Genomic DNA, 13,165 nt, shown 5'->3' on the forward strand with positions numbered 1-13,165 from the left:
GATATAGACTAACAATTACATTTACCATTTTATCTTCAATTTCCAACTCAAGACCTGTTTTTCTGAGATTTTGTTCAAACTCTTTTCTTCTTTCCTATGGAAAAACAAATTAGTAGTATTATGTAAAACCCTTTTATTTGCCCAGTGATAAACAGACTTGTTACACAATGACTGCCTCCAGATGGTCCCTTGGTTGTATAAAAAAGTACTCTATGTATTACCCCCATCTGAGTGCCATGGCCTGCTTTTCACCAATATTATAAATCACAGTATAACTATAAAAACCCAATATATCTAGGAATAATCTCCAGGAAATATGCAGGACCTCTATCTGAAAAAAATGCAGAAAACTTTACTAATTAACATAAAAAATTTGATAAACAGAGAGACATATTATACTCCTAGTTGGGGAGATTCAGTACTACAAAGATATCAGTATTCTTCAAATAAACGACATATTTAATGCAATTTTAAGCCAAAATATCATCATGACTTTTTAATCATGAAGAATAATTTCACTTAGAAAAAGTAAAATTAAATTTAATTCAATTAAATGCAAATAATCATTACTGTGGGCTTTAAAACAATGATTGTCAAAGAATCTTTTGGCTTTATGATTTAAGTGTGAAAAAATTGTAACAGTGATTCAAGTATGATTTAACTCTTACGTAAGTGTGAAAAAGTGTAAATGTGACTTACGTGTGAAAAACTGTAAATGTGACTTAAATGTAAAAAATTATGATTTAAGTGTGAAAAATGTAACTGAAATTTTAAAAGGTTTCACTAGGATGTTACAGGACACATCTTCAAATGGATATGTCCACCTTGAGAGATCTTCAAACTTTACAAGGAATAAAATATAATTTTAATGGGTTCTTTTTCTCCATTTCCAAAGTTTACTACATGTGAGAATATGTCTATGAATAATTCTCCTCTCTCTGATACCCTTTCACAATTGCCCTTCTCCTAGGTTACCAAAGAAAAGGCAGGCTGTGAACATCCAGGAAGGCAAAAACAAAACAAAACAACAAGGGGCAGAGAGGGACATTCAAAATATTGTTATCAGTATTAAAAAAAAGTGAATCTCCTCACTGTAGTAACAAATGCTTTTGCAAGTCATGTGGACACCAATTCTCTGAGTTCAGTAAAACTGAAGGCCGAGCTAAGAGGATTATTAGGTGACAGACCATTAAACATTACTTTTATGATAAATCACTTTGTAATTTGGGGCTATAATTCAGGAGCTCAAAAAAGATTCAAACTGCTAAAACAGTACCTTTTCTATTCCAACCTACTTACTTAACTGAACAAGCTTAATTTATACAAACATATATAAAAATAGAATATACTTGAAGCTGAACCATCTCATTCTAGGAATAATTCTCATTCATCTACAAATAAGGAAAATACTGTTTTCTGGGTTTTTTTTTAACATCTTTATTGGACTATAATTGCTTTACAATGGTGTGTTAGTTTCTGCTTTATAACAAAGTGAATCAGCTCTACATATATATCTATCCCCATATCTCCTTCCTCTTGCGTCTCCCTCCCACCCTCCCTATCCCACCCCTCTAGGTGGTCACAAAGCACCGAGCTGATCTCCCTGTGCTATGTGTCTGCTTCCCACTAGATGGCGGAGGAGTAAGATGTGGAAAATATTGTTTAAAGCCCCTGTGTTCATTACTTTTGATGTTTGATAACTACTTGTCAAATATTGTAGTATATTCATGATGTTTTATCAATTATACACTTGTACAGTTGTAAAAAACAAAAAACACCTCAAAACAAAAGAAGAAGTTTAAGGCTTAGACTGTTCTGGTGAAAGGAAATAAAAACATTTCAAGGTATATACACATTTGTTGTAGCAAACTTAAGACTGAACAAACAATAAAAGACTCCCAAAGATAAAACACTTAAATTAGGAAAAAATTATGTGGACAGAGTGTGGAAGGAAAATTTTAGGTGGAGAAAAATAAATGATGTAAAATTCAAAGTGTTAAAAAAGAGTTTCTTCATATAACTCATTTTTTAAAATAAATGATGGTGAGTGTCAAATTTCCAAGGTATTTACCTTCTAGAGATATATGCTAAAAACTGGGCCATTTACAAAGCATTATAGATTATACCCTTTGCAACTACTGAAATGTATGATAAATAATTGTAGTTGGGGAAGACTTGTAGATGAATCAGGCTTTCAGGGGAAGTCCAGGAGTTCATTTTAGACCTGCTGAGTCTGAGATTCTGTAAGACTTCCAAGTAGAGATGCAGAATAGTCACAGGGGAAAGAAGTACAAACTGGAAAGCTAAACGTTGGAATTAGCACAAACATGGTTTTAAATTTTAAAACTGTGAGACAGGAAGCATCATCAAAGAAATCAATGTAGGCTGAGAAAAGAAGAGGATTAAGGACTGAACCTGAGGCACTACAATAACAAGAAATCAGGGAGAAGAAAAGATTGAGAAGGAGCGGCTAGTGAAATAAGAAGAAAACTAAGAGAATGTGGAGACCTGGAAGCTGAGTGAAGAACATAAACTGTAGAGAAGGGAATGGTAATCAGTGGCAAATGCTGCTAACAGGTCAAGCAAGATGAGGGTTGAGACTTGATCACTGGATTCATTTATCTGAAGATGAGCAGAGTGGGTGACGTTAAGGCCTGATAGGAATCGGTTTAAGAGAAAACTGGGCAAAAAGGAAATTGAGAAGTCGACATTAGCTGGCAGGGAAATTGAGATTAAGAGGAGGTCTTTGTGCTTGCTTTTTAATTTGTTTTTAATACGGAAGAATTAACAGCACATTTATTTGTTGAAAGAAATGATCCAGTAAAGAACAAAACAAAATGCAATTTTAAGAGAGAGGAAAGAATCGTAAAAGCAATATCCCTAAGTAGGTATACAGAAAAGAGGTAATATAACAGGCTTGAAACTGCTATCCTTAGAAAGGCCTGCCTGCAAGGTTGGTTCCGGTGTCTGGGAACTTGGTTTTTGTGAGGGTTCCCACCATTCCCAGAACTACTAAGAGTGGCTCACTTTACCTCAACTGTTTGTACAAACTATGTAGTTCATGCTGAACATCTGCTTTCTTCCGGGACTACGGAATGTTGGTATGACGTAGGCAGAAGGTTACAAGGACCAGCCCCCAATAATATCGTACAGCACTGAGTCTTTAATGAGCTTCCTTAGTAAACAGTACCTCCAATGTGGTGTCATACATTGTTACTGGAGGAATTAACTGCATCCTGTGTGACTCCACTGGGAGAGAACTCTTATAAGCTTGCTCCTAGTTTTCTCTGGACTTTGCCCCATGCATCTTTTCCTTTTGCTGATTTTGCTTTTATTATTTCATTGCAATAAAACATAGCCATTGAGTATGGCTACATGCTGTGTCCTGTGAGTCCTTTTAGTGAGTCAGCAAACCTGGGGGTAGTCTTGTTGACTCCTAAACGGTAGGCAAGAAGAAAGGGATCCAGAACACAAGCAAATGTGTTGGCTTTAGATAGAAGGATAAATAGTACATCTATGGTAAAAGGAAGAAAGGTAGATTATACAGGTGGAAGATGCTGGTAGATGGACAAATGTGGTAATGAAAATTAAGAATTTCTCTTCTACTTGCTTCAGTTTTCTCAGTGAATTAGAAAAGTGGTCAGCTAAGCTTGAAAATGGGGAGGATACATAGAAGGTGTGAGAGAGAAAAAGTTATAAAACAGTCACCCAGGAGAGTGGGAAACTGAATAAATTAAGGAAGTATGACTGCCAGATAGCATTAAGGACTGAGTTGAGGTCTATCGGCACAAATATGAGATAAAACCAGTAAGTGAATGGTATGTCTGTCTTTCTGCATGGTTCTAGCATTAGCAGGTGGAAAGTTGGGTTTAACTAAAATTGTTTTCCAAAGTTAAGTACAACTGAGAGATGGGCAAGGGATTTGATGGCACATGCAGTAGAGTATAATGTGATACGAGATTTAAACTGAATAAGCATAAAGAAGAGCATAAAGATAAGGAGCAGCAGTAAAAAGGAGTTAAGATAATTGCATCTTATCTGGTCCTGGTGCAGCTGAAGGAAGAAGAGTATTGGTCAGACATATTCGAGGGATTGGTCAGACAGTTGGATACTTTGAATGAGATTATAAACAGTTGTAGTTATTAGTAATGACAAGTTCTAGGGGAGTGAATGGCTGAGTTAGAGACTAAGATACTTGCAAAAGGGAGTTCAAGGAACAGAGAGGCTAGGATGCCAAAATAATCATCTAGATAACCATTGAGATAATCAATACTTAAAAAGGGAGTATTTGTGGAGAGAGTGATGGTGATCCAGGAGCTAAAATTGTTGAGAAATAGAACAGAAGGCCAGGGACAGATTAAAGACAGCAACAATGCAGGGTAGCGATAACTCCGATGAGATTTAAAACTCAGGAGCTTCAAGGCTGAGCGAGGGAGGATAGACTGTAATCAACAATACGATAAAAGGAGAGCAGGCATTCATCCATTTCCATTTCCAGAAAAAGCGTAAGGGAAAAACCACCACCGCTTGAGAGGACTGCTGTGGAAGGCACCAAACCCACACGAGGAGCTAGGCTTGAAGGGGACATTCAGAGAAGAGCTGAATATGGTGATAATGAATGAATTTTAGAGGCCTGGTGGAAGAGTTTCCAGGCAAAGGGTGGAAGAAATGGACAGAAATGGCTATGTACAGGGCCTTATGGGGATAATAGCTACAGTTTTTTACTTTATGTGACATTTATTTCCTATTGTAAGTATGTTAGCAAATGTGTGTTTATATGCTTACCCATATGAATTAATATATTAATTCATTATTTCAAATATCTAATATTTATTAAGCATCCATTATGCTCTAACTGCTGTTCTAAGCATTTGAGTATACCGTAATGAACAAGACAAAGTCCTTGGTTTTGTGAACTTAATTTATGGTGTTAGAGACAGTAAACAAGTAAAAAAAATGAATAAATAATGTAAGTTCAGAAAGTGATAAGGTCAGAAAGAACATAATATCAAGGCTACTCAGATAAAATGGATTAATGAAAGTCAAAATGAAATTAAACACAAAAGATAAATATTATATTCAGATATACACCTCAAATTCTGGAGGTCACATTTAATATCAAAGGTGAGCTATATAAAAAATATATCAGTCACTTGGGAGAAGAAAAAGAAGTCACTGTCCAAAATATCCAAAAAATAAAATTGACTTTACACATCCATTCTTAGGCTGCGTATTTTGTAGTCTTTTCACTCAGTTTCCAGTAACACTCTGGGGCTGCTAACTTTTACAACATAATTCAGAGGAAACATCCCTGTCAAAGTATAGAACGTGCTTCTTCTTATTATTCCCATCTCTCTTACATAAGTACTTACTGCCTTCAGTTCAGCTTCTTTCTTTAAGTCATCAACATAGGAAAGCACAAAATCAATTTGCCTAATCCCGTCTCTGAAGAAGATAGAATCTTTGCTTTGTTCATCTTTTTTAAACTGCAGGAGACATGAATGACACAACTTTAAATTATAGTTTTACTTTCACATGGCAAAAACATGAAAGGGATTAGCTAAAATTTGGTCAGCATATAATTTTTTTCAGTCCTGAAATGACAGATGAAGACAACCAGAGTTTTCATCAACAGAAGATCATGCTTATTTTAGAAAGTGAAATGCCATAAAGTTACATATTAAACAACAAAGACTCAAGATGAAGCTAAGCATATTTACTACATGCACACACAATAAAAATGCTACAATTATACCAAAACACAAAATGAATACGTGTATACATTGATCCCAAAATGCATATTCAGAGAGACTTGTTATCTTCATTAAACAATGTACCAATTAGTCCAACAAATAATTCATGGTCACTCACTACTTTGGGGGTATAATTAATTATAGACCAATTAATGAATCTCACTGCAAGAACATAAACTTATGATTAATGCTTATATGTATGTTTTCATAAAGTTGCTACTTTCTAATTCAACTTTTAAAGGGCTAAAATGAAATCAACATGCAGTTAAAAATTAGAAAGCAAGTTAGCGTGCCAGCTGGCTTCACTACAAGTAAACTCTCATGCAAATCTCCTTTCAACATCAACTTCCTAAGTGAGCTAAATGCAATCCGCTGTTTAAATTTGTGTTATCAATTCTCTCAGTATAATCGTCAAACTTACAAATTCAGCTTTCACATGTGTAGTTCATTAATTCCTCCCCTTTCAAAACTGCAAAAACACTAGAGAGCTTCAGAAAGAAGAGATTTCATGTTTGACTGATTTGGTCTTCTTTATAGTTTATATATAATATGTAATAGTTAATATTTGGAATAGGCGACATATAATACCTAGAATGATGTAAATAGATGATGCAGTGCATGTCAGTGATCTCTCTAACCCTGTGATGCAAATTTATAACATAGGCAACTTTCCAACTGCTTTAGCTAACCTGTGATTGGGGAACTGGGTTTTTAATTTTCATAACTGGTATTTATATTAGTTTATGAGTTTCTTTTATGGTACTCTATGCTGTTTTTCATTCAAGTCAGGCCAGGCAGATCACCCATAAAAAGGATTGGTTGTAGATCAGTCAAGTAAGAATAAGACAAAAATCTTATGGTTGATCTGTGGTCTGTGAACAGAATAACTGTATTTTATCTATATGAATGCATAAGATGTGTCTCAGAAAGAACTAGCTCCCAGTGCACAGGAGGAAATGAGTGGAAAAAAGAATGAAGAAACACAAAATATTCAGGGAGTCTAGAGATTACATATCAAAATACAGTAATTCAAATGTTATGTCTGAGTTCTCTACACCCCAGTCAAAGGATACATAATCATCTCTCTTTTCCTAAAAGAAAGTAAAACAAAAAGAAAACCCTGAAAAAATTCAAACGGTTATCATGTTATATCTTGATTATAAATCATTAAAAAAAGGTGAACAAAACAAAAAAATTATTTGAGCTCTTGTAAATCATCACAGTATTAGCATATCTTATGAAATTCACCAAAATTTGTGGAGCCAACTGGGGGAGGAAAAAAGATACTAATTAGATTAAATACAATCAAAGCAAAAAATTAGAGGGAAAAAACAATAATCTTTTTGCTCTAAATCTGGGACAGTCATATTCTGTATGATAGAGGTTTTTTTTTAAACACCATATATTTATAAGCGGTCATATTGTTTGAACAAGCTAAATTTAGGTCCGCAGAGAGAAGTTCTGGTGATAGAAGATGTGCACATAGAAATCAACAAAAATCACACTCAAGAGTTCTTGTCTATTAGGGAATAAACAAAGTAACTAGAATAGTGAATCTAATTATTTCCTGAATGTTCAGTCAAAATGGGTGTATGTAATTCCCTTCTCCTGAAAGGTAGCCAAGGTAGCCTTTGGCTACGTAGAAAAACCCAAATATCTATTATTATGTCACATCCTAACTATAAACTGTAAAAAAATTTTTAAATACAGAGAAATCACTGGTAGCCTTGTAAATCACCATGAGGTACATATCTTAGGACTATTAACAAAAACTGGTTGAAGCCAACTGGGGCAGAAAAACCTGATAATTTTGTTACATATAATTGAACACTATTAAAACACATCACTTTTGTTTTGCTCAGGACATGACATTAAGATCATTTTTTGCAGTGTGTATGAGGTTTGTATTTATATTTGTATTTGTGTTTGATTTGTTCTTGGAAATGCCTGTTTATAGTGAGGCAAATATCTGGGTGGCTATTGAATGAGGTCGTTTTTCTGAGGTTTATAAACCTGGATTCTTGCTGGGGATTCGTAAACTTCTGAAACTATGTAAACTGCATGTGTGTATATGTGTATGTGCGTGTGTGTGTATTTATGTGTGTATGTAATTACATTTTTTTAGGAAAAGTTTCCAAAGCTTGAATCAGTCCCAAAAAAGATTAAGAATCACCATTCTAAAACCCCAGTTGCCTGGGGAATAGGAATCAGTGACAAAGTCCCCCAAATCAATAGTATTCATTGCAACAAAAATGGCTTGGGCTAGCACTGCAGCACTAGCAATGCATCCAAAGCATAAGCAGCATCATTCAGCACTGGTTACCATAAGACGCCGCCTCAGGAACAAATTGTATCGCTTTGCAGACTGTGAAGCAATCAACAGAGAGTTAGCAAATCCTGCCCAGGATTAAAGAAAAGATCCCCTGCAAAAACAGACACGCAAACAAACAAGACCCTCAGTATGATCACTCATGTGAATATGCATGTGTATGTGTAATAATTAAATTGGAGGGTGGGAGAAGACAGAAGAAAAGAACAAGAAAAAAAAGGAAGAAAACAATAAAAAATAAATGAAAGAAAAAAAAGGAGACTTCAAAGTAAATTTCCCTAAATCCCTTTACAATAACTCTAAATAATACACATTTGTGGACCTGGATTAAGAAGAAAACAAAAAAGAAAGAGAAAAAAGAATAATGAAGGAAAACATGAGAATGGAAATGTAAAGTAAAATAGGTATAATAGGTATTCTGTTAAGTATGCCTATACACATCCGACAAAGAAAGCAAAATTTCTACAGTTATTCTGGGACCATGTATGGTATGAAAAGTTTACCCAATAGTGTAAAATACTTCATTACTGAAAAAACACTGAAATTACCATTATCACGTACATGTGTGTGTAATTACTTCTTTTTTTTAGGAAGAGGTTCCAAAGCTTTAATCAGATCCAAAAAAGATTAAGAATCTTTCATTACCATTAAAATATTTCACTACCAAAATACTGAAGAAAAAAAGGAAACGTCATTTGATCATTTAAATGCTGAGTTGTCTTCAGTCTTCAATTACCATGACCATTATTTTTAAAATACCAAAGCAATTAATTAAAAACATCTGGGATAATCAATATTTGAAAGAAAACCTATGGCACAAAAAAGGCAAGTATTGTATTTTATAGTATAATGAAATGATAAATTATCTAATAAAATTATCAATAAAGAGCTTCAGTTCTTGTCATGCAAAGTTTTGTTTAAACTGTTGTTTTCCTGGAATAGGCTAAAGAGACCTAAGCAACTGGTGACTAAGGCGGGAAACTCCCTGCTCTGTAAACTGATGAGCCTACTATGTATAGATGAGTTAATATTGCTGTTATTTAAAAACAACAGGTCTTTTCTGGTGGCGCAGTGGTTGAGAGTCCACCTGCCGATGCAGGGGATGCGGGTTCGTGCCGCGGAGCGGCTGGGCCCGTGAGCCATGGCTGCTGAGCCTGCGCGTCCGGAGCCTGTGCTCCGCAACGGGAGAGGCCACAGCAGTGAGAGGCCCGTGTACCACAAAAAAAAAAAAAAAAAAAGACATATGATGGGACAGAATAGAGAGTTTAGAAATAAACTCACACATACACAGTCAGTTTCCACAAAGGTTCTAAAGTAATTTATGAGGAAAAGACAGTCATTTCAATAGGTAGTGCTAAATATGCATATTTAAAAAGTAAATAAATTTAATTCTCACCATAAGTCATCTACAAAAGTTAACTCAAAATGAATCCTAGACCAAAAGTAAAAGTTAAAACTATAAAACTGAAGAAAATCTGAGAAAATCTCCCCTACTTTGGTGCAGATAAATATTTCTTAGAGCACAAGAAACATGGATCATAAAAGAAAAAGTATGAGAAATTGAACTTCGAAACTTTGTATTTTTAAAAACAGTGTTAAATAAAAGAAAAGGAAAGTCACAGATTGGGAGAAAATGTTTGCAATAAATACAACTGACAAAGGTTTTGCATTCAGAATACATAAAAGCTTCTTACAAGTCAATAGAAAGATAATCCAATTTCTAAAAATACAGAAAAGATTAGAACATATAGTTAACAGAAGAAGATGTATGAATGGCCAATAAGCCCATGAAAAGATGTGTAACATTATCATTCATCAGGAAAATGAGAACTGAAACCATGAGATAACCTCCATTCAATCACTAAAGTTAAAAAGTTGACAATATCAAGTGCTGGTGAGGATGTAGAGCAACTAGAATTTTCATGCATTACTGGTAGGAATGAAAAATATACAACCACGTTTTAAAATAGTTTAGCAGTTTCATATAAAGTTACACGCACATTTTTCATATGATCCAGAAATTTTACACCTAGGAAATTAATGAAAAGAAATGAAAATATATGTCTATACGAACACTTCTTACACAAATGTTCCTAACAGCTTTATTTATAATGGTCCCCAAACTGAAAACAATTCAAATATCCATCAACAGGTGAATGGATAAACAAATTTTGGTATATCCATACAATGGAATACTACTTAGCAATAAAACAAAATAAAAGAAACCAAAAAACTACAGATATATTCAACAAGATTCAATTTATCAGTATCATTTGAAATTTTGGATGAGTCTCTGAACAAAAAAAGCCAGTAGCCAGACACAAAATAGTATATATTATTACATATATCATATAGTATGATTCCATTAACATACTACTTTAGAAAAAAAATTAAAAAAACAAATCAGCGGTTGCCTAGGGCAGAGGTGAAACAGAAAAAGGAAGCTTTTTTGAGGTAATGGAAATCTATATCTTGATTGTTGTGATTTGTTAAAATTTGTCAAACCGTACACTTAAAATGGGTACATTTCATTGTATGTAATGTATAAACAATAAAGATGATAATTTTTAACTTGAACAACTAGAAGAATAGATTGTATGTAGCTAAGATATGAAAGACTTCAAGAGAGCAGTTTTTTGTCTAGGAAAAAATTACATTTTAGACATGTAAATCTTGAGATGTCTTTAGATATTTAAATGCATATGATGGGGAAATGGCTTGGATATTTAAGTCTGAAGGTCTTAATATTTAAGTCTGATGTCTATACTAGAAACTTAAATTTAAGTGTTACAACATATCATTGGTATTTAATGCCATGAGACTGAATAAGATCTCTAGGAGACAAATGTCTGAGTCCCAGAGCAATCATATCTAAATACATACGTAGATCAATTATAAATACTAATTTATATTCATACTTATTGCTTCTGGTTCATTTATACATTCTGGCTGGTTTGTGCCTATGTCAAGCATATCATTAAATATTTGGAATATCATCCCTGAGGTGAACAAGATCTACACCCCTTCAAAACCTGTTAACAGCATGTTGATTGTTACTAAGGCATGCCTCTAGTGTGCCTTTTCAATTCCCATTCCTCCTTCTTTAAACACTAAGTACTTTTCAAATTACTCCTCCCAACACAAATGGCACTCACTCTGAGACAGGTTCTTTTAGGTATAATTTTCTCCATTTTTCTGTGTTTCATTTAATGGTTTTAGCATCCTTCTAGCAATTTAGCTAGCCATTTAGGTACTCAATCAAATCCACTGTTGACTACTTTATTTAAAATAAAAGGTTAAATTATGTGAATTCCTCTGTATTTATAGAATCATTAGTAGTGAAGTTCTATCATAATAATGGTAGGATTAAATTTTTTCCAAAAGGAAAATATATCCAATGATATCCTGCTGGATATCTTTGGCTTGTCTCAGCAGAACCCTTCTCTATCCATCTCTACCCTGCTTTTTTTCTTGGGAGGGCGACTGGTTATACTGATAGATATCAAAGAGCTCCTTTGACTTCAGGCTTCCCACAAATGATTGGAAGGAGGGAAAAGAGTGTAAATGTCTTCCTTTCTGAGGCTGGATTCAGGAAGGCTGTATCCTTCCACTGAAGGTCATTAAGCTTCTCAAGAATGTCTCAAGTACATGACTCTCTCCTGGGATCTAATAATTGTTCCCTCCCAATTCCCTTCAGTTCTATGGATGATAATAGAGTCACGGTTACTAAATCTATACACACTGGGCTTTTCTGGCACCCCATATTTGTAAAAGTTTTTTTTTTAAGCCCTCCTCAAATTATCCTATTTTGAGTATGCCTAATAGGACCCTGATTGATACAGATTTTTCTTTTGTGATATTTCTATAACATTAAAAGAAAATTTCCCTGGAAAAATGGTTGATTCTGGGACTGACACAGGAAAAGTACAAGGACGAGATGAGCTTAGAGCATCTTGTAATGCCAGAAAGTAAGAAAAGCTAAAAACAAAGCAAAATCAATAGGGTTATATCAAAGGGATACAGGGATCAATCAAAAAGCTCTTAGTAATCAAAGCAAGGCCAATTTGAGCAACAAAGTAAATGAAGTAGTACTGAGTCTATAATACAAAATATAAAATAAATATCTCTGAGCCCAAACTGATATAAATAAATAGACAATGTATAAATAAACTGATGAATAAATAAATGAGACCTATTTCTCATACAGAAGAATTCCAAATAATTCATTTACCCTTAAGGAAGTGGAGCATAATCCCCCAATTCTTGAGTGGGCTGCACACAGTGACTTTCTTCTACAGTATAAAAAGGGAGACTAGAAAGAAAAACTTCACAGCAGAGCAAGCTGACGAATATGACTTCAAGCCAGGCAATCAAGGTTAACATCAAGAATGGTAAGTCACGTGGGTAGGCAATGTACCCTTCATATAATGTGATGAAAAAAGCATTTTACTCCTATTGTCTTCCTCCCCAAAATTCACTACCCCAGTCTAATTATGAGAAAAACATCAGGAAAGCCATAATTGAGGGACATTCTACAAAATACTTGATAAGTACGCCTCAAAACTGTGAAGGTCATTGAAAACGAGAGAAGTCTGAGACACTGTCACAGCCAAAAGGAGCCTGAAGAGACAGGACAACTAAATGCAATGTGGTGTCCTGGATGGGATCCTGGAACAGAAAAAGAACACCAGGGAAAAACTAAGGGAATGTGAACAAAGTATGGACTTTAGTTAATAATGATGTACCAATATTGGTTCATTATTTGCAACAAATATATCATAGTAATGCAAGATGTAAATAGGGAAAAATGTACATGACGTATAAGGAACTTTATGTACTATGTTCATAGTAAATCTGTAAATCTAAAACTATACTAAAATACAAAGTCGATTAAAAAAGGGAAACCTACTGTTTAATTTTAATAACTTACTGTTTGACCAAAGACAATGTCATCATAAAGAATGAAATACCATAAACCACTTTAAAATCATTTGGAATTTAAAACTTCAATTGTTAGTATATGACTTAATTGGGGAAATTATTTGTAACATATCACGGGCAAGGGGATAATAATAAATATGTG

At 34.2% G+C, this 13,165-nt stretch overlaps 1 protein-coding gene across 4 annotated transcripts in view; it reads right to left on the reverse strand.

The window, feature by feature from the left end:
• ANO5 (anoctamin 5) overlaps nucleotides 1-13,165 on the reverse strand; it is a 97,827-nt gene that overhangs the window by 62,229 nt on the left and 22,433 nt on the right. For all 4 annotated transcript variants that reach the window (XM_027115175.1, XM_027115174.1, XM_027115173.1 and 1 more), the window contains exons 4-5: nucleotides 5,373-5,486; nucleotides 26-94 (exon numbers count right to left, since the gene is read on the reverse strand). In XM_027115175.1, coding sequence (XP_026970976.1) covers nucleotides 26-94; nucleotides 5,373-5,486 — 183 coding nt within the window. The remainder of the gene's footprint in view (nucleotides 1-25; nucleotides 95-5,372; nucleotides 5,487-13,165) is intronic.

The sequence above is a fragment of the Aethalodelphis obliquidens genome, unplaced genomic scaffold (genome assembly GCF_003676395.1).
Source record: "Aethalodelphis obliquidens isolate GAN/ISIS:26980383/991018 unplaced genomic scaffold, ASM367639v1 scaffold14, whole genome shotgun sequence".
In the NCBI taxonomy this organism is placed as follows: domain Eukaryota; kingdom Metazoa; phylum Chordata; class Mammalia; order Artiodactyla; family Delphinidae; genus Aethalodelphis; species Aethalodelphis obliquidens.